Source organism: Callithrix jacchus, chromosome 11 (genome assembly GCF_049354715.1).
Source record: "Callithrix jacchus isolate 240 chromosome 11, calJac240_pri, whole genome shotgun sequence".
Lineage (NCBI taxonomy): Eukaryota > Metazoa > Chordata > Mammalia > Primates > Cebidae > Callithrix > Callithrix jacchus.
The window spans coordinates 72721448-72744195 of record NC_133512.1 but is presented as its reverse complement, the minus strand read 5'-3'; the positions used below and the strand labels follow the sequence as shown (position 1 = coordinate 72744195).

At 40.1% G+C, this 22748-nt stretch overlaps 1 protein-coding gene and 1 non-coding gene across 13 annotated transcripts in view; both read right to left on the bottom strand.

Moving 5' to 3' along the window:
• GSAP (gamma-secretase activating protein) overlaps positions 1 to 22748 on the bottom strand; it is a 251535-nt gene that overhangs the window by 102347 nt on the left and 126440 nt on the right. For 7 of the 12 annotated variants that reach the window (XM_009002580.5, XM_078343044.1, XM_002751668.7 and 4 more), the window contains exons 1-3: positions 13825 to 14023; positions 2788 to 2864; positions 1133 to 1189 (exon numbers count right to left, since the gene is read on the bottom strand). In XM_009002580.5, the coding sequence (XP_009000828.3) occupies positions 1133 to 1189; positions 2788 to 2864; positions 13825 to 13933 (243 nt within the window). In that variant the 5' untranslated portion in view covers positions 13934 to 14023. Of the gene's footprint in view, positions 1 to 1132; positions 1190 to 2787; positions 2865 to 12827; positions 13530 to 13824; positions 14024 to 22748 lie in introns of those variants that run through there. The other 5 variants (XM_078343041.1, XM_035254005.3, XM_035254010.3 and 2 more) reach the window with 3 other exon arrangements.
• Positions 22024 to 22129, bottom strand: LOC118144008 (small nucleolar RNA U13). The gene has a single exon (XR_004728479.1). It is a non-coding gene; the product is annotated as a small nucleolar RNA U13 (small nucleolar RNA).

Sequence of the window (22748 nt, the reverse complement as noted above, 5' to 3'; positions counted from 1 at the left end):
TCAATGATATCTAATATTTAATTCTAAATTATTTTTACATAGGCACAAAATGACTCCCTCGCATTTGCTCTCAGAATTAGACAAAACCTGTCACATCAACCAATACCTTATGCGAGTAATTTGGGGGAAAAACAAGGAAAGACAGCTGAGTTCCATGTCTAGATCATTAAGAAATAATGCGAAACAAGACACATGAAGGTTAAACAGAAGCAGAAAGAGCCAGAAGTCATTATAATATGATGACCTGGGAGTACACAAATCTCAAGGAGGGCAATGGACCTCCTTCTTTCTTACAGGATATGGGATAATTTGTTTAAGCCTACTTTACTTCAACCTAAAAGGCATAAGAGACTTCACCTCACTTTTTGGTCCAATAGTCTGTGCATTTTTTGTTTAAGACAATAGGACCAAGAGATAGTTAAGGGAGAAGAAAAGAAAAGCAAAGAAATATAAATTTTTAGAAAATAAAGTTGGTATTCCCACTCCTAGATATGCACACAAAAGAATTAAAAAACAAATCATTATGTATACAACAGTGTTCATAATAGACAATTATTACAAATAAGTGCCCATCAACAAATAAACTGTTGCATATACTGTGAAAATTGATTACATGAATTGGAGTTACTGTCATACTCAATTCAGTTAAATCAAGAGATCAGGAGCGGAAAAGAGAAGCACATGGGGCACAAGTGCCTGCCCAGGTATTATCCTGTGAGCCAGCTGCCAAAATAACCAAATGCCATAAACTTAAAGAATAGCTTTACCTAGTAGCTGCTGTAACAAACTGCCATGGCTCTAAAACTAGTTTTACCTACTGTTTCACACACCAATTAGATCTTGCCAGCCCCTGGAAACTTTCCTATTACCAATGAGCGTTCTTTCAAAGCCATATGTAACATTTCTCTTTCTGATAAAACCCCCAACCCTTCTTTGTTCTTTGGACATACCAAAGACTACCCTGATCTGTGTATACACCTCAAATTGCAATTCTGTTTTTTCAAATAAAATGTTTAGAAAAAGAAGAAAACAAAATTATATTTTATATCTAGAAAAAGGAGGCGACAAATAAGAAAACTCTAAAGGCAGTAAAGTAACCAATGAGTAATATATCATTTATGGTGATTTTTACCTCATTTTGTCTGGTTTGGCAATCGTATAATCCAAAGACGACATTTCCCTTATCATCCTAAAAAAAATTAACCAGATGTTTATTACATGTCATTGTTTAGGAAGTTAGAATGTTACTAGTTTTCAAACGAACCTGCAATAACTCAATCTTAGCAGTAAGCAGTCTAAAAGATGCTTTCTGTACCTGTCAGAGGGGGACTGAATCCAATTCAGGTAGTCATTTGGGCTCAAAGAATGAAACAGATCAAAATAGCATAGAGCTCAGTGAGTTTGGGGAACTGTTTAGTAGGACTGAGCATGGTGAAGGAGTAAATCTTTATATACTTCCATTTATGTCTCTGAAAAAATACACATGATAGATAATAGAGATGACTAGGACGAGTTCATAATGCTCTTATAAGTAAAACACAGTGACTCACACAATTCCTTAAATGTAACATTCTAAGACACAACTTACAGTAATTTTTACTATAAAGAAGTACAGTGATATAACTGTGCAAAGCAAACTGGCTGTTTGAATTATTCATGTGTACTTACTAAAGTTAAGTTTTTATTAGAACACTGACATTGAAAACACACTGCTAAATAACAATGCTACATGTGCCTGTAGTCCTAGCAACTGGGAAGGTTGAGGCAGAAGCTCAAGGAATCCACTTGAGCCCAGGAGTTTGAGACTGCAGTGAGCTATGACTGTGCCACTACACCCCAGCCTAGGTGACAGAGCAAGACCCTGTGTCTAAAAACAAAATAATAATAATGCTTCAAAAGTCCTAACATATCTACATCTGAAGAGGGTAATCATATTTAATATTTTCTCCAAGGATAAAATTTTAACATATTAATTAGGTTTAAACATCTTGTACTTGGTATATTTTGTCTAGAAAATGAAATTGTTCATTGATTCAAAAACTTTGAGTATTATGTCAGATGTGCTCGTTTAGTTTTATTTTAAAATGAAGCAACATTTAATAATACTAAATCTCTCTCTCTCTTTTTTTTTTTTTTTTAACAGGCTGTCTCTCTGTCACCCAGGCTGGATGCAGTGCAGTGGTACAATCTTGGCTCGCTGCAACCTCCACCTCCTGGGTTTAAGTGATTCTTGTGTCTCAGCCTCCCAAGTAGCGGGAATCACCATTCCCAGCTCATTTTTGTATTTTTTGGTAGAAATGGGGTTTTGTTATATTGGCAAGGCCAGTCTTGAACTCGTGAACTCAAATGATCTGCCCGCTTCAGTCTTCCAAATTGTTAGGATTACAGTTGTGAGTTACCATGCCCAGCCTAATACTACCAAATTTCAACCACTTTATTCGATCTCACACAAAGTCATATGTTAAGATTAAATACCAACAAGTTTATTCATTACCCCTCAATAAGATACAATATAGATACTAAAAATACAAAAAATTAGCTGGGCATGGTGGTGCGTACCTGTAATCCCAGCTACTCAGGAGGCTGAGGCAGGAGAATTGCCTGAACCCAGGAGGCGGAGGTTGCGGTGAGCCGAGATCATGCCATTGCACTCCGGCCTGGGTAACAAGAGCAAAACTCCGTCTCAAAAAAAAAAAAAAGATACAATATAGAATTCTGTAAAAGAGAAAATAAATGATTAAAAACAGTAAATGTACATTTTATCACAATAAAAAAATACAGACATACCTTATAGGTATATATGATATTTCCATTTCTTTCAATGTTTAATACACGTAAGCTCTCATAATCGTTTTCTACAACATCTGAAATGGTAACAGTAGGTTAATACTCAGCAGAAGACGGTTAGAAACATATTTAACAATATATTAGTGAAGGAAGCCAAATATATACTAATAATTCTATTATATAAAATTTAAAAACAGGCAAAACTAATTTCTTTCATTAGAGGCACAAATAGCAGTGACCTTTAAGAAAGGGGAAAGCCATAGTGATTGAGAAGTGTCTCAAGTGAGCCTTCTCAGGTGTTGGTAATGTTAAATGTCTTAGGTATACTGATATACTCTGTAATAACGAACGGAGATGTACTCTTTTCTGTGTGAATGTTATACAATAAATTTCAAGTATCAGTTTTTGCTTTATGCATTTTGAGGCTACACCACCAAGGGCACATGAATTTGGAATTGTTATAGCCTCCAGGAGGATTAACCACTGTTAGGCTCTAAGCTGAGCTGCCAGATGTCTGAGCAGTCAATTAAAACAGTAAGATTTAAAAGTTAACTTTTTAACAGTCAAGCTTTTAATCACTTACTGTGATGCTATAAAGCAAGAGGCTAAACAAGAGAAAGTGCTAATGTCCCTGTTCTATTTTCTCCTCATGAAATGGTGCTGTTGGCCAAGGGTCAGGTCAATCAGCAAAATATGGTGCTCTCTTCACTATCAAGGGAGCTTCCCAAAAAGATTCCTGCAGTATCATGGATCCAGTAGCTAAGGGTAAGTAGAAAGAGAAGAGCTAGGAGTGGGAAAGTATTTTGCTGGAGAAAAAGCAGTCTTCAAAGTTCCCCTCTTACCCCTGCTAAGGTGGTTTTAGTGGTTTAGAGGCACCTGAGAAAGGTCTCTGCTGAAGGCCTCCAAATGAAGAACCTGGGCTAGGAATGCAACTATCTATAAGGGTTTGGCTGGCCAGCCGGACCTGAGTCACAACCAGTACTCATTTCTAGGACTACAGTGCACTGGCCATACACCAAGTTGGATTGAGGGAGGGCAGCTTTCTCCAGTTAGGCCTGTCAGATAAAGCCTTTGTAACTGCATATGGTTGGGTCTGAAAAATTACACATAAGGTTTTAAACTAGGAGCTGGACTAGCAACCCTTTATTCATTAAACAATATCCTTTATTTCTAATAATTATTGTTACTTTATGTCTTTGTCTGATGTTAATACAACTACATGAGCTTGGTTAGTGCTTGCATGATAGAGTTTATTATTATTAATCTGCTTGTGTCCTTATATTGAAGATATGTTCTATAAGCAGTATCTACTTGAGATTTTTTTCCCCAATCTGACATTCTTAATCTTTTAATTGGGGTATGTAGTCCATTTACATTTAATGTACTTACTAGCATATTAGGTTGATATTTATCACAGTATCACCTGTTTTACTCTTCTTCTGGACTAAGTTTATTATTTCATTCTATTACCTATTAACCTGTCAGTTATATGTTTTTGCTATTCTTTTATTAGTTATACTAAAAGTTATAACATGCATCCTTGACTTACTAAGTTTTAGTATTATGTGATGCCAAAAAATGTAAAGCAACTGAAACGCTGATGCATTGTTAATGGGAGTATAATTTAGAAAACTGGCAGTATCTAATAAAGCTGAACACATGACTCAACAACTGCACTTGTACATATATCCTCAAGAGAAATATATACATATATTTAGCAAAGGACACATAAGAATGTCTATAGTACTACAGTACAGTATGGCCCAACCCAGAAACCCAAACTACCCATTAAGTAAAGAATCAATAAATTGTGTTATATCCAAACAATGGAATAATACAAAACAATAAATTAACATTCCGCAATAACATATGAAACTGAGCAAAAAGCTAGGCATGGTGGCACACGCCTGTGATGCCAACATTTTGGGAGGTCAAGGCAGGTGGATCATCAGGCTAGGAGTTCAAGACAAGCCTGGCCAAGATGTTGAAACCCCATCTCTACTAAAAATACAAAAATTAGCCAGGTGTGGTGGCAGGTGCCTGTAATCCCAGCTACTCAGGAGGCTGAAGCAGGGAACTACTTGAACCCAGGAGGCAGAGGCTGCAGTGAGCCGAGATGGCACCAATGCACTACAACCTGGGTGACAGAGTAAGACTCTGCCTCAAAAAAAAAAAAAAAGAAAGAAAGAAAGAAAAAACTGAGCAAAAGAACATCCCTTGCCACCAAAAAAAGGTACAAATTGTATATTTAAATTCACATACAAGTTTTCAGTAATATGTACAACTAATCTACAGTGTTAGATAAGTGACTGCTACAAAGGAGCATGAAGGACTTCAGAGGTTTTATTAATGTTTTCCTTCCTGTTCTGAGTTCTAGTTGCATTAGTGTGTTTCACTTTGTGAAAATTAACGGAGCTGGGAACTTGTAATTTGTGTGCTTATCTGTGTGAAAGCCATATTTTGCTGAAGGACATATAGACTCTTTACACAAAATATCTAACCTATAAGTTAACTGACCATCTTCCTCCTAAAATTTTAGGGTATTTCTCCTAATTCTACAGTTAAAGGATTTGAACATTGGTAGATACAGCATTGTAATCATTACTAATTGAGCAGAAGTGTGTATTTTCCTAATTTCCTCAAAAGTTATCCAAAATTATGGTACAATGGCTCATGTCTGTAATCCCAGCACTTTGGAAGGCTGAGACAGGCAGATCACTTAAGGCTAGGAGTTCAAGTCCAGCCTGACCAACATGGTGAAAACCAATCTCTACAAAAAATACAGAAAATTAGCTGGGCATGATGGCATGGACCCATAATCCCAGCTACTCAGGAGGCTGAGACAGGAGAATCGCTTGAGCCCAGGAGGTGGAGGTTGCAGTGAGCAGAGATTGAGCCATTGCATTTCAGAGCAAGACTCTATCAAAAAATCAAAAAGATAAATTGCTTAAATTTGACTCATTTTTTCCTATACAGAAATAGTTCATGTGTTAATTACATTGATTATGACAAATTCTAATATTCAGATAAAACATATGCAAAATAGCTAAAACTCAACAAATTTCCATTTGTATTCCTAGTAAAAAAGGAAAAGAAAAGGTAAAAAAATAAGGGTAATTGTTGAGCTAGACACCCGCACTGGAGCTGGAGGTGGGAAACATTTAAAGAGAAGAAGAGCAGGTTTCACTGAGAACTTAGACATCATCCTGAGATCTCTCTTCCCCACCCCTCACAAGAACCAGCTTCCAGATCTCCCAGGGACAGGGCAAAGTGTTTTCTATACATGGGTATATATGTTTATCAATAGATAGACATGTATATGGAGCTGTCAGACTCACTTCACATTGAAGGATAATAAGGATAATAATTTGGCCTCTTAGGAGACTAGGATTCAATCAGTTTATAAGCCAAGCATTATGGCCCTTGCCTGTAATCCCAGCAATTTGGGAGGCTGAGGTAGGAGGATGGCTTGAGCTCAGGAGTTCAGGACCAACCTGGGCAACACAGCAAGATCCCGTCTTATAATAATAATAAGCTTATAGCTAAGTAGCACTTCACAATTTAAAGAGTTTTCATTTCTATCTCATCTGCATTGTATAAGGTATTCCAGGCTTACTATACTTTTCAATGAAATAATGATACCTGACCAATTTGCAGTGAAAAGGTGGCATAAACTGATCTCAAACCTAGAAAAAGGTAAACAGAACAATGGGCTGAGTGTCCTGTATGAAGCTTACAATGACAAAATGGGTAATTACTGAAAAGCCCTTTGAAAGGTAGATATTGTAGACATCTAAAAATAATTTCAGTGAGTTTTTCATCCTGTACATGACTCAAAACTTCTGGAATGCAATGTGTCAATATTTTGAGAAGTATTTTTTTCTTTCAAGATTATAAGTATGCTAGGAGAGACCACTGCAAAAGAACATTTAAAAGGTTTCGGCTGGCTGGGCACGATGGCTCAAGCCTGTAATCCCAGCACTTTGGGAGGCCGAGGCAGGTGGATCACGAGGTCAGGAGTTCCAGACTAGCTTGGCCATCATGGTGAAACCCTGTCTCTACTAAAAATACAAAAAATTAGCCGGGCATGGTGGTGCACACCTGTAATCCCAGCTACTTGGGAGGCCGAGGCAGGAGAATTGCTTGAACTGGGGGGGTGGAGGTTGCAGTGAGCCGAGATAGTGTCACTGAATTCCAGCCTCAGTGACACAGTGAGACTTCATCTCAAAAGAAAAGAAAAATGTTTCAGCTAAGATAAGAAACTCCTTTACAAGAAATCTTGCTAAATCCAATTTGCTTGCAAAACCATATCTATTTTCCGATTACTATAATGTAAAGAGAAAAAAATTCTCCAACAGATGCACATTGCAAGAAATGGTACATGCTTATCCCATTAAACTAGTGGTTCTCAACTCTGGCTGTCTTAGAATCCATAGGGGAGCTTTTTAAAAGAACACCGATGCCCCAAGTCATACCCAAGATACTCTGATTTTACTGAGCTGGTGTGGAGCCCACTCACTGGTGTATATGTATGTGTTTTAGGTTCCCCGGGTGACTCTAATGTGCAGCCAGGGTTGAGAACCACTGAACTACAAATTTGCACTACATATTAAGCAATATTCATTACAGGGCATAACTTGGACCATCTTATAATGTAACCATGGTAGACAGAGTTGAAAGAAATAAAAATAATGCTTTCATGGGAACATCATGTAATAACTGCAGGGCTGAATAACACTGCAGTTAAGTACATGGTTCACACTTCAAGGACATTTGAAACACACAAATGTGGTAATGTTGGAAATCCAGAAGCCAATATCTCACCACACGCTATTAAACCATTGGCTCTTCCTCCCTGGACTAGTTGCCCATGTATTAACAAACCTTTATAAAAGAAGTATTCAGTAACCTCTTTGCTTATTCATTCTGACTCTTCTCCCAGTAGTTCATCACTGGAAAGTCCAGAGGAAGAAGTTTAGCAATTTCAAATGAGGAAATGTTTAATTTTGCAGTTTAGTGTACTCAGTGCTCATGAAGAGAACAACGTAGCATTTTGATAGATAAGATACTTGCATAGGTAAACCTACAAAAGAGAGTACCTAGATATTAAAGGTATCGGCAAGTCATAGCTGTTATAAAACAAAAGGTGGTTGTCCAGATATTCTCATTCATTTCAATCTATTCTTTGCCAAACGACAGTGATTTCACTTTACAGGAAGAGGTTTATCAAATGTTTTCATTTTATCCCAAACTGCTATGAGACAAAAAAAAAAAAAAAAAAATCAAAGTATTGGTCTTTCTAATGACCATACTTTAGGAGAAAAATGTCATGCAGCCTTATACAAAAATTTGAACTAGTTCCTAATACATACATCAAGAGGTGATCAAATATGATTATACCTATAACATGACTATTCTACAAATAATTCATATAAATCTCAGGCTTAAGATGACCAGTTACAATTCCTAAACCTATGAAGTAAACATGATGTGATTCATATTTCATATACTGAGTAAAATAAGTTAAGAAGCAAAAGAGAGATGAGAATTAGAAAAGAAGACTAAGAATTAGCAGAAAGAAAAGTAAAAAGGTAAGCTAGTGGCAAGAAAGTAGTTTAAAGAAAAAAAAAACAGTTAAAACAAAGTGACTAAGGTGACCCTCTGGCCCCCAAATCAATCCAGGAATACATAGGAGGCAACAACAAAAAAAGGCATTACGCTTGAATCAGTCATTTGGTAAAATATACCACTTCCCTGGCAAAGATTACAACATATGAAAGACAAGTCAATTTGGTGTATCACAAATCCAAGACTAATAAAAGCAGACAAGAAAATCTACATCCTTTTCAGTCTTAAATATTGACATTTAAATGTTAGAAAACTTACATATTGCAGATCTTATTTTCTTGAAGATGTGATCAATCCGAACAAGGGATTAAGCACTGGATACAAAAATCAACATATAAGATCTATTATGCGCTGGGTGCAGTGGCTCACATCTGTAATCCCAACACTTTGAGAACCCAAGGCGGGCAGATCACGACATCAGGAGTTTGAGGCCAGACTGGCCAACATGGTGAAACCCCATTTCTGCTAAAAACACAAAAAAAATTAGCCAGGCATTGTGGCATGTGCCTGTAATCCCAGCTATTCAGGGGATCGAGGCAGGAGAATTGCTTGAACCTAGGAGGCGGAGGTCATAGTGAGCCGAGATTGCGCCATTGCACTTCAGCCTAGGTGACAGAGCAAGACTCCATCTCAAGAGGGGGGAAAAAAACTGTTACAGTGCTATATTCCACCAATCGTTAGAATATGTCATGTTTTTAAGTGTGCTAGTTATGAGATCAACAAAAAATAGCCTAGGATGAAATCAAGCAAAACATGTACAGAACCTTCATGGAGAAAATTCTAAGACTTATTGAGAGTCATTAAAAAGGATCTAAATAAATAACAAGCTATACCTTGTTCATAGTTGGGAAGACCTAGGATTGTAAAGATAACTATTCTCCCCAAGCTGATCTATAGAGGCAATGCAACTATAGGAAATCCAAATCAACTTTTTGGTGAAATCTGACAGGAGGATTGAAAAATATATATGAAAAAGCAAAGGGCATACAATAGCTAAGACACTCATGAAGAATACTAAGTAAGGGGACTCACCTACCAGTTATCAATACTTATCATAAAGCATAGTTATTAAGATATTATTGTCACATCAAGGTGAGATAATGGAATAAAGTGAACTCAGAAAAGGAGACCTACATAAAGAAGCTTGATATAACAGAACTAGCTTTGTTGTAGGAATTAAAATGACTAAAATGACCAATATTATTTGGTTAATAATATTGAAACAACTAGCTATTAATTTTTTCAAAAAATTTGGACTCCTATATATCACATAAAAATAAATTCTAGGTGGATTAAAATAAAATAAAAATGTGAAAAAGAAACCCACAAAGCTTCTAAAAGTAAACATTAAAAATGTCTTCATGACTTCAAAATAGGGAGGATTTCTTTAAGATATCTAAAAGGCCACAAACTATGAAGAAAAACCCATAATTAGAATACATTAAAATTAAGAACCCCTGTTTATCAAGGGCACCATCACAAAGTGAAACAAAAGTGACAGATTGAGAGAAAAATATTTGCAACACATGATAAAGAACTAGGATCCCAAAAACATAACCCCTAAAAAAATCAATTAAAAAAATAGGAAAGTGAACAAAAGGATGAATAGACATTTCACAGACAGGGAAATTCGAATGGTCAGTAAATATACAGAGATGCTCAACCTCACAGCACAATGAAATAATTAGTCCTACCAGTTTGACAAAAAAATTTAAAATCTTGAACTGTCAAGGGCTTGTAAGGATAGAGAGTATCAGAAATGTTTCCACACCACAAATAGGGGTGTTAGTAAGAACAACACTTTGGAAAACAATTTGGCACTGCCCAGGAAAGACGAAGATGTGCACAGCCTATGACTCAGCAACTCCACTTTTAGACATACATTCTAGAGAAGCCTATGCTTGTGTGCACCAGGTGGTTAGAGTATTGACCATATTGTAAACCCCAGAAACCCCCCAAAAGTTACCCACTGGAAAAATAAGTTGGGTTCCTTAGGAAGCACTCTGAGACAGAGTTTAGTACCCAGTATGTTCATCAAGGAGTGCTCAGGAAAGTGGGATTAACACCTGTAAAAGGAAGAAGAAAGGGCAGGGCTCTGTGGCTAACACCTGTAATCCCAGCACTTTGGGAAGCTGAGATCGGCAGATCACCTGAGGTCAAGAGTTCAAGACCAGCCTGGCCAACATGGTGAAACCCTGTCTCTACTAAAAATAAAAAATTAGCTGGATGTGGTGGCATGTGCCTATAGTCCCAGCTACTCAGGAGGCTGAGGCAGAAGAATCACTTGAACCTGGGAGGCGGAGGTTGCAGTGGGCAGAGATTGCACCACTGCACTCCAGCCTGGGCAACAGAGTGAGACTCCATGCACACCCCCCAAAAAAAGAGGAAGGAAAAGGAAGTAAGCCCTGGTAGGGTGAGAAGTCCAGCAGCAATGCAGGCCTAATATCCTTGGGTGACCTTAGGTCCCCCACAGAGGAAGCTTCAGAACTGAAATGGAGTTGTCCCATGTTAAGTCAAAATGGCCAGGCCTTTAAAGCCCCTCCATCCCATGTGGGCCACACCCAAAAGGAAGTGCAGTAGGGTAGGGCAGCCCTCTGCCAGGCAATCCCTGAAGGGGCTGACAGCTGAAGACTGCCTCCCAAGTATACTACAGCAACTGGGACAAGCTCTTCTTTGAAAGAATAATCTAAGCAGTATCTCCATGTCCATCATCTTCTTGAATTCGCATGATGGAACACTATACAGCAGTGAAAATTAATGACCTGTAGCTAGCCAGTCAACGTGGATAAATCTCACAATATTGAGAAAAAAAAATAATAAAAACGAATACATACAGTATGCTTTCTTTTACTTAAAGTTCACAGCCAAGCAAAATACTTTGCCTAGGGAGATATATATATGGGTTAAAACTACAAATAAAGTCACAGTAATGTTAATATAAAAATGTAAATGGTTGCTAACCTAGGAGGTGAGGATGAGAGAGAAATAGAATCAGAAAAGGGCACATAAGAGCCTTCAAGAGTCTTGACATTGCTCTATTTCTAAGGTGGGGAGTGGGTATGTGGTTGTGCTTTATTATTTATGGCTACATGTTAAAGTATTCTTTTATGTAGTTGTTCTGATTTTTAACAAGTATCGTCTTTTATTTCAGGAAAAAACATTTGTTCAACCCCAGAACCAGAAGCAAATGCAGTAGCCAAATCTGTTCTCCTTCCTCCTTGACCCCTTGTTAACCAAAATGTTATATTGTAGGCATAAAACTTCCACAGCTGACTTTGCCCAGCTCTGTTTTGCCAAGAACGTCATACATATTTCATGAGAGTTACTTAGCACCTTTAAGAAAACTTCAATTGTATTTGTTGATGTAAAAATATTAAGGCTTCAAATTTAGAAAGCAAGTATGCATAGAGGCGGCATGAGAATGGTATAATTATTTGTAATTTACATGTGAAAAGCTAGAACTTGGAAAGGATAATCAATTGCACAAATATGTGTAACTGCTGTGCTAGAAATGAGACAGAATTTCAGATTTCCCTGCCACTGCTATAAATTACAGTAGAACAGGAATTAATTTGTGTGGGGGTATTTTTGAGCTACCACCCACTGGTGATAATCAGAGTTAATAATTCTCTTAGTATAACAGGGCTAATATCTTGCCAAGATATTTTCTCTGAAAGAGCAAAATACTACCGGCATCAGAAAAGTTAATATTTCCAGAAAGTTTACCTCCTGAGGACCCAGGGCTACCTGCTGTTTAGTGGAGCAAAATTATATTTTGTCAATACACAAATTTATATTTCTTCAGAGATGAGTGAAAGATACAAGGAAACCAGGTCCAAGTGGGTCACACATTACTGAAACATAAGACTGTGGCATTTCACACTTCATCTAACTTCTCATTTGCAGACACCTGCCATTTAGCAAAATAAAGTGGGAGTTCAGAAAAACGTGTAATTTGTGGTACAAGACAGAGCTGTTTAAAAAAGTTAAGCCTCTAAAAACTTTTCAGACATTTGAGTGAATTTTTGTTTGTTTGTTTTTTGTTAGAGTGTCACTCTGTTCCCCAGGCTGGAGGGCAGTGGTGGAATCTCGGCTCACTGCAGCCTCCACCTCCCAGGTTCAAGCGATTCTCCTGCCTCAGCCTCCCGAGTAGCTAGGATTACAGACCGACAGGTGCCACCGCTCCCAGCTAGTTTCTGTATAAAAGTCTTCCTTGACCACCGTCCCCCACCTCGAAAAAAAGTAAAAGCCTTACTAATCATGACACTAATGCAAACTCAATGAATATGCTACACAAACATACAACTCCTTTTTGGAACTAATAACATTCCAAGCCAAGGAACCCTCAAATAATTCCGCTATAGTCACAGGGAATGTGAAGATACAAGATAGCAACTTGATATTTAACTTACATCAAGAAAACTTTCACCAGCATTTAGGGGAAAGGAGTTGTAGATGTAGGTAATTTAAGACCCACTTCGGATAAACGTCCTCCAAAGTCTACAGTAAAACGAAAACGAAAGGAGAAAGCGGGGGAAACTCACTGAAATGGGCAGCGCTCTACGCACAAAGTGAGACCCACAGGCATCATTGCTTTGAAGCTGCATTTAAGCTCTGAGGCGCCAACATTTACAGAAAACTTTAAAAACTTAGTGAGAAATCACAAAGTTCTCCTCTTTAAAGTAGATCAGTGCTGGGAAGGCTCAAAAGTCACTTTCGTTCCCTCACCAAATCGTCAGAAAGCCACCGCTGCGGGCAGTAGATTCCCATTCGCCCCGAGTCGGCGGGGCCGGGAGCCGAGCAACAAGCGCGCAGCCGCTGCCTGCACAGGTGCGGAGCTCTGGGCGGCTGGGGGCTCTCGCTCCGCCGCGCGCAGCCTGCAGGCGGCCCCTGCCCTGTCGCACCTCACCGCCGGGCTCCGTGTCCCCTGAGCCACGGACACGGTTTGCAGAAACACGTCTCGCACATATGGGGACAAACTGCTTCATTGATAGGTATAGGTGATTTGCTTGATGGCTACAGATTCTTTCTCAAAACGCGAATCTTCCAGGAGTCCACCCCACCCCCGCCCGTCTTGGCAGAGCCCTGCACGGCCGATGAACCCTCCAGGAGGCGGGAGCCGCTGGCAAGAGCACGACCTTCTACCCTCGTCATGAGGTGATGCTGAAGGAACCAACAGCGTCCCGGCCTTTCTACCAAGGGCGAATTTCCAGGCGCCTCGGACTTCCCCCGCGGTTGGGTGAGGGTGACAAAGCCAAAACAGTCCTTTGAGGAGGCGAGCGGCGCCCTGGCACCAGCCTTCCCAGGGCGGCGGGGCCCCAGGCTGCTCCCTGCTGGGTCCGAGCCCCCAGGGGTATGAGGGACTCCCACTCCCCTCCCCCACCCCACCCCAACGCGCGCCTCGGTCACCTGCACCGCCGCTTCCGACCCCGCGGGCCTCGGACGCCGACCTCTCTGCCCGCAGCCACGGGAGCACGTCCTTCCCGAGCTCGAAGTCAGCGACCAGGCGGAGAGCCATCGCCCGGACGCAGCCACCGGGTGGCTCTGGGGCCCCGCGCTGCGGGCATTCCCGGGCCCGTGGCCGCCTCGTCCTCGCGTACCCGCGCCCGCCCCCTCCTTCCTCTCCCCCGCCCCCCGCTGCTTTCGGTTCTGCGGCGCCCTGGCCTGAGAAGCCCCGGCACCGCCTCCCTCAGCCGGTTCCTGCGCCCGAGCCTGGCACAGTGGGTAGGGGTGAGGCGGGGAGGGCCAGGCGCTAGGACCAGGCCGCCAGGGCGGGAGGCCTCCGCGCGCACCCTCGGGGCTGAGGACCGTTCGCGCAGGGACGTGGGCGCCTCAGGGCCCTGGCGAGGCGGCTAGCTCAGTGGCTTCCAAACCTGGAGGGTAGGCCTATTTTCTTTATTCCCCAAGTGACTCCATTGTGCAGCAAAGTGTGGAAACCAACTTTCCTTGAGAGAGCTGGGCCTCCTGGAGAGGTTCGGGGTCACCACAGCAGTAGGCCGTCTCTTGGGCCAATTCGCTCCAGTTTTGAGGTGGTGGTGCTTTTAGTGTTAATAAGGTAATGAGTTGCAGCTTACAATGGAATCACGTGAAAACGGTGATTCCATTGTAAGAGAAACACTAAAAAGGGTTAATCTGCTTCGTTAAACAGCTTCTTTTTTGCCTTTTAATTCCCTGCACTGGTTTCAGGAAGCTGAATTACCTAGGATTCCCTCTGCCGAGATGTCTTTAAAAAGTGCTCTCATCTTACAGGGGCACCTGTCATCTTGGGTGCCTTCTCACCTCATTCCTTTTCGCTACAAATGAGTTCAGTATTTTCATAATCTCGCCACTCCTCTTCGTTCAAGTGCACACCACTGGTAACACTGGTCGCCAGGCCTTTGCTACTGCCAGATCCAATTCATCCTGAACATCAACGCCAGGTTATTACTCTCCCCCAAACCAAGCTTCCTCCTCTCTCTATACAGAAGACCTAGAGTAACAGCTCACTGCCCCGAGTTAATGTGTCTCCTCTTTACCAGAGCCTTCAATCCTTTTCATTTAGAAGTTCAAGTCTAGGCTGACTTGGCTTAAGCAACTCTTGACTCCAGCCTCCTTCCTTCTACAAAAACGTCCAGGTCCTTATAGCCTAGATCCACAGAGCCTTCTCCTCCCAACTGCAGCCCACAGGGACCCCCTCCAACCCTAAACTTATAGGGTAACGTTGCTAGTGCACCTCATTTGATACTACTACCTTGAGACATGAAAACTGAATCTTGAGTCTCCACACAAACCCTCTGCCCTTTGCCTCCCGCCAGGGGCTAACAGAACACTCTGGAAGGTGCTCAACAATTACTGAAGAATGAGTGAATACAGTAGTAAAGAATGCTTTTTCATGTTTTTCGAAGTTAAGGTCTGAAAACTACTTGCATTGACATCATCTGGGGCAGTTTTTACAATCCAGACCCTCGGTCTCTAGTCTAGACCTGGGCAAGGCCCAGGAATATGCATTTTACCCCATGCCTCAGGTGATTTTTAGACTTACTAAGTTTGAAAGCTACTCCAACTAAATGTAAAAGAAAGTCTTGATTTTTTTCCCCCTAGAGACATGTTTCTCCAACTGATATAGTGGATGACTTCAGGTAGAACTCCATTACTTACCACCATGTACATACGAAAGTCCTTCCACCTGGGAAGTGCATGCAGATTTAGAATAAATGCCTAATGAAGCTGCTAATACTGTCAGTGAATAAAAGGAAGGCCACTGGAGCCCCCGAGGAGCTACCGAAACTAGTATTTCATATCAAATAAGCTTGTTGCCTTTGTCACACAGAAACATTGTTTGCCAATTTTTAAAATTCAGTAAGTTTCCATTGTTTTTATTTTTGCAGTTCTGTTTTTGCCAGGCAGGACTGATTTTATAGTCAAGCAGTGATTATATAAAAAATTCTCTTCAAATTAAGTGAAAAAGCCAATGTAAAGAAGGTGAGAAATAATAAGATAATAATAGAAAGATGTGGCCAAAATCATGAGGGTGCTGTATGAAGACACGTGTATCCGTCAGGATTAGATTCACCAGAAGTTAATAAGAACTCAGATTAACAGTAAATTAAACACACAGATTCTATTCTGTCACCTATCTGGAGGCAGGCAAAATAAGCCTCTTATGGCAGGTTCCTGAATTTATCAGGGACCCAGGCTCCTTCCAGTTCTTTGCTCCACTTGCTCTTGAGTGTACCCTTGTTCTCATGATCCAAGAGGATTGCAGAAGCTTAAGCCATCATGTTTGCATTCCAGAAATCAGAATGGGAGAAGAGGAATAAAAAGAGACTGCTACCTCTTTTAAGGATACTTCCCAGAAGTTCTACACAACATTTCTACATACGTTTCACTCACCAGAATTTAGTCACCTGACCAAATGTAGCTTTCAAGGGAGGCAAGGAAATATACCTGGCCAGTGATGTGCCCAGATAAAAACCAGGAGAGTATTACTAAAGAAGGTGGGGAAATTGGATATTCAAAAGCAATTAGAGATCTCTGTCAGAGTGTGATACCCAATTCTGGCCATTGAGTTGTAAGGAAACCTCTGCAACAACAGATTTTTCTATTCTTCAAACAAGAGACATGGGAAAAGATGGTCCCTTTTAGTCTTTAGGTATTTTGAGGTCTGGATATGATTGCTGGAATTTTAGCCATGTTAACTAGCACACTTAAAATGGAGGCATTGGAGTCAGGGAGAGTCCAGAGGACTGCAGAGAAGAGGAACCTTGGTATATTATTTTTGGAGCCATCCTCTGCCCTTTCTGATATTAGAGATGATGAATTTCTTATTGTTTAAATGATATTGAGTCAGACCTTTACTTGCAACCAAGGGTTTCAATTTTAAGGAGAGATCATTTCAAAATTTAGGACACAGGCCAAAGAGCACTATGATATGTTTTTGTTTGAACAATTATTAGAACACATTCTATATTTTGTATTGTTTTATTAACATAAAATGAAGTTATTTTGAGGGAGTCGGCTTACAGGAAAAAGCTCAGGTAAGCAAAAAGAGTTGGTTCCAGAGCCCTGATAACCTAAGGGCCTCTCGATTCGATCACCTGAAGGTCATTCTATGTATATGTAAGCCAGTTTGAGTTGGGTTTTCTGTTATTTGTGTTAAAAGCAACTTAAATCAGGGATTTTCGAACTTTTTTTTTAAGATGGAATCTTGCTCTGTTGCCCAGGCTGGAGTCCAGTGGCATGATCTCAGCTCACTGCAACCTCTGCCTCCCTGGTGCAAGCAATTTTCCTGCCTCAGCCTCCTGAGTAGCTGGGATTACAGGCGTGCACCATCACGCCCAACTAATTTTTGTATTTTTAGTAGAGACAGGGTTTCACCAGGTTGGTCAGGCCTCAAACTCCTGACCTCGCGATCTGCCCACCTTGACCTCCCAAAGTGCTGGGATTACAGGCCTGAGCCACTGCGCCTGGCCCATGATTTTCAAACTTTAGTGAGCATTCAGATCACCTAAAGATCTTGATAACAGTTAGATTCCAATTCAGCATGGTGAGGTGGTGCTGAAGAGTCTACATTTTATCAAGTTTCCAGGTCATGCCAAGGCTGCTGGTCCACAGATGACATTTTGAATGCAACATTCTGCTACTGAATGTGACGATCTTTCTACCTTTGTATTGCCTTTGTATTGCTGCCTCACCTGCTGAGAGGGCCAGGTGAGGATATGCATGGAAGAGCTAGCTTTGAAGATATACCAGAGCTAAAGGGCTCTATCTGGAGAGAAATCTAAAATGGAGGTGTGAATACTGATTTTAGAAATTTGAACCATGCCATGGGTCCCAAGTTCTAGTAGCAAACCACAGAGAACCAGTAAACTAAAGGGAGGAGATAAAGGTGTTTACACTATAGACGAGATGCAAGCACAAGGCAAGAAAAGAGATGAAGTAATGCAGTGAGTCAGAATCTGCAAGATGATGATTCTTGTGCACACTGCAGTTTACGAAGCACTGGTCTAGCTACCTGGTGCTTTAAATGGGGGGTGTTTTCTTTCCTTCTCTTTGTGACTGGATTACTGAGTTTTAAGCCTGTGTTGATTTGCCCTAGAGACCTCACCAAGATGCAGTAGGGAAGAGGGTAAAGGAATATGAGTCCTCCAAAACATACCTACTGTGTGCACAGCATAACACAGTTATCCTAATAAATAGGCATCCTAAATCAAGATGCTCTACTTTATGTATGTTTGCTAATTTTTCAGTGTTTTACTTAGTATAATTTCAGGAATAGTATTAAAGAATTTTTCAAACTCCATAAGATGTTCAAGATGAATAATTCCTGAATTGCCAATTCCAAGTGTCGTTATAATAAAGATGTCTTTGCAGTCATTTCATAGTTTTTAATTCCATCCTAAAAATGAAACGCTTTGAAACCCTACATATTTTCTTCATCTAACAGTTTTATTTAGATATGTTTTAAAATAGAAGACATAGTCCTATTTCTACTTTATTTTTATTTTTCCTTCTTCCATCTTGGTATATGTGACATAGTCCTATTTCTTACCAGTTACAAATGGAATTCCAAAGACTATCCCAACTCCCAACTGTTATCAGTAGTTTTGCTGTGGGAAATGTAACTCAGTGAAGGTTGTTTTTGTTTTGTTTAACCTTAGGCACATGTTAGTTTTCAATTTTAAAAGCTAGCTTAATTTTTTAAAATGTATCTTCACTCTGATTTTGACTATAAAATTATTGTTCAGCCTTTAAGGGACCATCTTCCTGACAATTTATGCTAATTTTTGTTCTGTGTAGTTACATAGATGGCTACATGCTCAGGCCATCATATATTGTTGGTTTTGGTTTTTTGGTTTTTTGAGACAGGGTCTCGCTCAGTCACCAAGGTTTGAGTGCAGTGGCATGATCTCGGCTCACTGTAATCTCCACCTCCTAGGTTCAAGCGATTCTCCTGCATCAGAGACCTGAGTAGCTGGGCTTACAGGTACACGCCACCATGCCCAGTTAATTTTTGTATTTTTTAGTAGAGACAGCGTTTCGCCATGTTGGTCAGGCTGGTCACAAAGTAATATATTGTTTTTATTTTTTTTCTTACAAAGCTGACACTGAGTTTAGCAATGATTAATAGAATAACTCTTTAAATCTGCTTGGTTATTATTTATATAAGAGTGACAGCACTCATCCTGAAATTTGAAAAGAAGACTGGCACAGATTTTTTTAAGAAAATGTTCTATGGAATGATAGCCCTATGACTTGGCAGGAAAGAAAGAACTGCCACTTAACAAGATGAGCTAGACAACAATTCAGATATTCTAAAGGAACTATATCTGATTTAATCAAAGGAACAGGGAATAATGGAGGCGAAAATAGAGTACTAAACATTTCTGAGAGCAAGAATGCTTTACGAAGTTCCTTTTAAAATTTTGTTGATGAACAAATATTATTGTGTGGAATTACTGTATCTCAAATGGAACAATGGAATATACAAAATATGAAGAGATCATATGAGAAATACATAATCATGAAAGTTATGTTGCCATCTATGATAACTCATAGGATAAATGAATACATGGGTTTTAATATTATTTGTAATAAGAAAGAAAGGATGTTATATTCTCTATCAATCAAAAAACACTCCATTTTAAGTGGCTTCTTTGACTCTTCTCTTATTAAAACTGTATCATTTTCAAACAGAAACTTAATCTTGTGATTTCCAAATGTTCTTCCCCCTTCCTCCTTCTCCTTCCTACTTTTCACCCTTTATTCCCTCCCCTTCCCCTTTTAAACGATTCCATCCTAAAACTACCAGATTAGACAAAGAAAAGCCTCTGCACAGGGGCTTGGAGCAAGGTGTTGACCAAAATGTGGGTGTCAGAACTCAAGCAAGAAGAAGAGGTTAACCTTGGGGGATGGTGTGGGGACCAGGGAATGGTCACCTAGCATGAGATGTCAGAGTCTAAGTAGGGTGGGAAGGATGGCTGTGTGGGCCATGTGAGTGGATGGGTGGGCAAGGAGTGGTTGTCCAGCCTGGGGTATCAGATTTCAGGTGGCTTAGAGAGAGCATCTGCACAGGGATGTGAGTGGCAGTTAAGACAAGACTGAATTATTTAAGTGAATATATTAAGAATAATGTGAGCCATGTCTCTCACTGGCAGGCAAAAGAGTCACACACAAAAAAGCTAAAACTCTGTAGTGTTGGATTGGAATTGTAAGTATTGAGGTAAACATAGTTTAATACATAGATAATGATAAGGAGATAAAGGGGTAGATATCATAATATATATGCAAATGTGTATATGCACATACAAATATTGTCTAGTTCTGTCCACTGAACATCTGGGAGCAGCAATGCCCCAATATCGATCAACGCACCTGGCGCAAAGAAAGATGAACCTGGAACACCTTGTAGTGCCAGAAAGCAAGAACATGTTCAAAGAACCATGAGGACATGTCAGAAGGACACAGGAGCCAGTGTGAATGAAACCCCTGTTGCAAAATTTATGACAGTGAGAAAATTATGACAGTGAAAGAGATCTGACCTAACCAACTCTATCTTGTTTCAAACCTCCAAGCTGTCCTTGTTCATTCCTGGATGTAGGACGAACTAACTTTGGGAAGAACTTATCTAACTTTGAAACAAAGATGATAACAGCCTTTTCCCAAAACAAACCCCCTTCTTGCCTAGGGACCAGACTGCCTTTGTAGGACTAACAAAGTTAGATACAGGATCAGAAATTATGGTTTAAGAGTCATGTCCTAGAGACTCCAAGATCACTAACCGCTCCAATTTCTCCTATAGATAACATTAGTATTATAAAACCCAATATTGGTGTTTGAGGTCTTTTTCAGACCTTGTACTCCATGGATCAGCTGGTCCCACCCAGATCAATAAACTGACTCATCTGGTTTTGTGGCCCCCACCCAGGAACTGACTCTGCACAAGAGGACTCCGTATGATTTCATCCAACTTGACCAAGCAGCACACCCCTCTCCCTGTCCCCCTACCTGCCAAATTATCCCTAAAAAACTCAAGTCCCTGAATTTTCAGGGAGACTGATTGAATAATAATAAAACTCTGGTTTTCTGTTCAGCAGGCTCTGCATGAGTTAAATTCTTTATTGCAATTCTTCTGTCTTGATAAATTGGCTCTATCTGGGCAGGGCAAAATGAACCCATTGGGCAGTTACATGAAGGAGCTTCCAGCTGGCCAAATCTGGGACAATTTGAACATCAAAATACACAATGATAATGAAGTATAACCTATTAAAATAGAAAACTAGTCCATAGGAATATAGATACATATATATGTATATGCATATATCTGTATATACACAGATATATATATATATGTATTAAAATACATGTAACATATGTATTAAAAATACATGTAAACATACATTGCAACTTTGAGGAAGAGGATATCTAGTTTCCAAATACTATCCCACAAAATACTTATTAAGCCTGCTATATATCTTTTTTTTTTTGAGACAGAGTCTCACTCTGTCTCTTAGACTGGAGTGCAGTGGCGTGATCTCAGCTCACTTCAACCTCTGGCTCCTGAGTAGCTGGGATGATAGGCACATGCCACCATGCCTGGCTAATTTTTTGTATTTCTAGTAGAGACAGTGTTTCACCATGTTAGGATGGTCTTGATCTCCTGACCTCATGATCCACCCACCTCGACCTCCCAAAGTGCTAGGATGACAGGCATGAGCCACCAAACCCAGCCTGCTATATACCACTTTAATTAAGTGAACATCATCAGTAATAGGACAAATGGTAATCACAGGATACAACCACTTCCACTTAATCTAATCATGAGGAAACAGCAAACAAAGCCAATTGAAGGACACTCTACAAAATAACTCAATTGTAATCTCTGAAAGTGTCAAGGTTATGAAAGCCACTGAAAGACTGAAGAACCATTCCAGAAAGGAGACTAAAGAGACATGGCAGCCAAATGTTCCACATTATCCTGTCCTGGGTTTTTTTCCCACAAGGGAAGGGGTATGAGGATTAGGTGGTAGTACTGAATCAAGGTTAATTCCCTGATTTTGATGTTTGTACTGTGGTTATATAGGAGGACTGTGGAGGGAAATTCACAAATAATTTTTTAATAGTTTTTCACGTCAGATGGGTAATGTCCCAACTTTGTACCAAGATTTGAGGATGGCACATGTCACACATGAGCACATGAACACCCAATCATCACACTTATGAACTACAAAAGGATCGGAAAATATTCCTGTTTGTACAAAATACATCCTAAAGTATCTGGATGTAATGGAACATCAGATCAGCAATTAATCTAAAATAGTTCAGAAAAAAATGTTGGCTCTATCAAACTCCCAACTTTTCTGTAAGTTTGTGATTGTTTCAAAATGAAAAAAAATTTTTTTAAGACAGGGTCTCTTTTTGTCACCCAGGCTGGAGTGCAATGGCACAATCACATCTAACTCCACCTCCTGGGCTCAAGCAATTCTCCCATCTCGGCCTCCAGAGTAGCTGGGGCTACAGGTGTGTACCACCACACTTAGCTAATATTTTAATTTTTTTGTAGAGACAGGGTGTCACTATCTTGGCAGGCTAGTGTTGAATTCCTGGGCTCAACTGATCTTCCCACCAGGGCCTCCCAAAGTGTTGGAATTACAGGCATGAGCCACCATGCCTGGCCCCCCAAAAAAATTTTTAAATCATAAATGTTATCAGAAGGACTGGTATTTCTGAAGCCTCATAAAGTTCCCCCCAGCCTGCCAATGTAAGGAACTATCATATCCAATTGTGCCGTAGGCAAACTTTAGTGATGTGGGTAAGTTTGATTTAAAACACTGAATTAGAAGATGCTAAGGCTT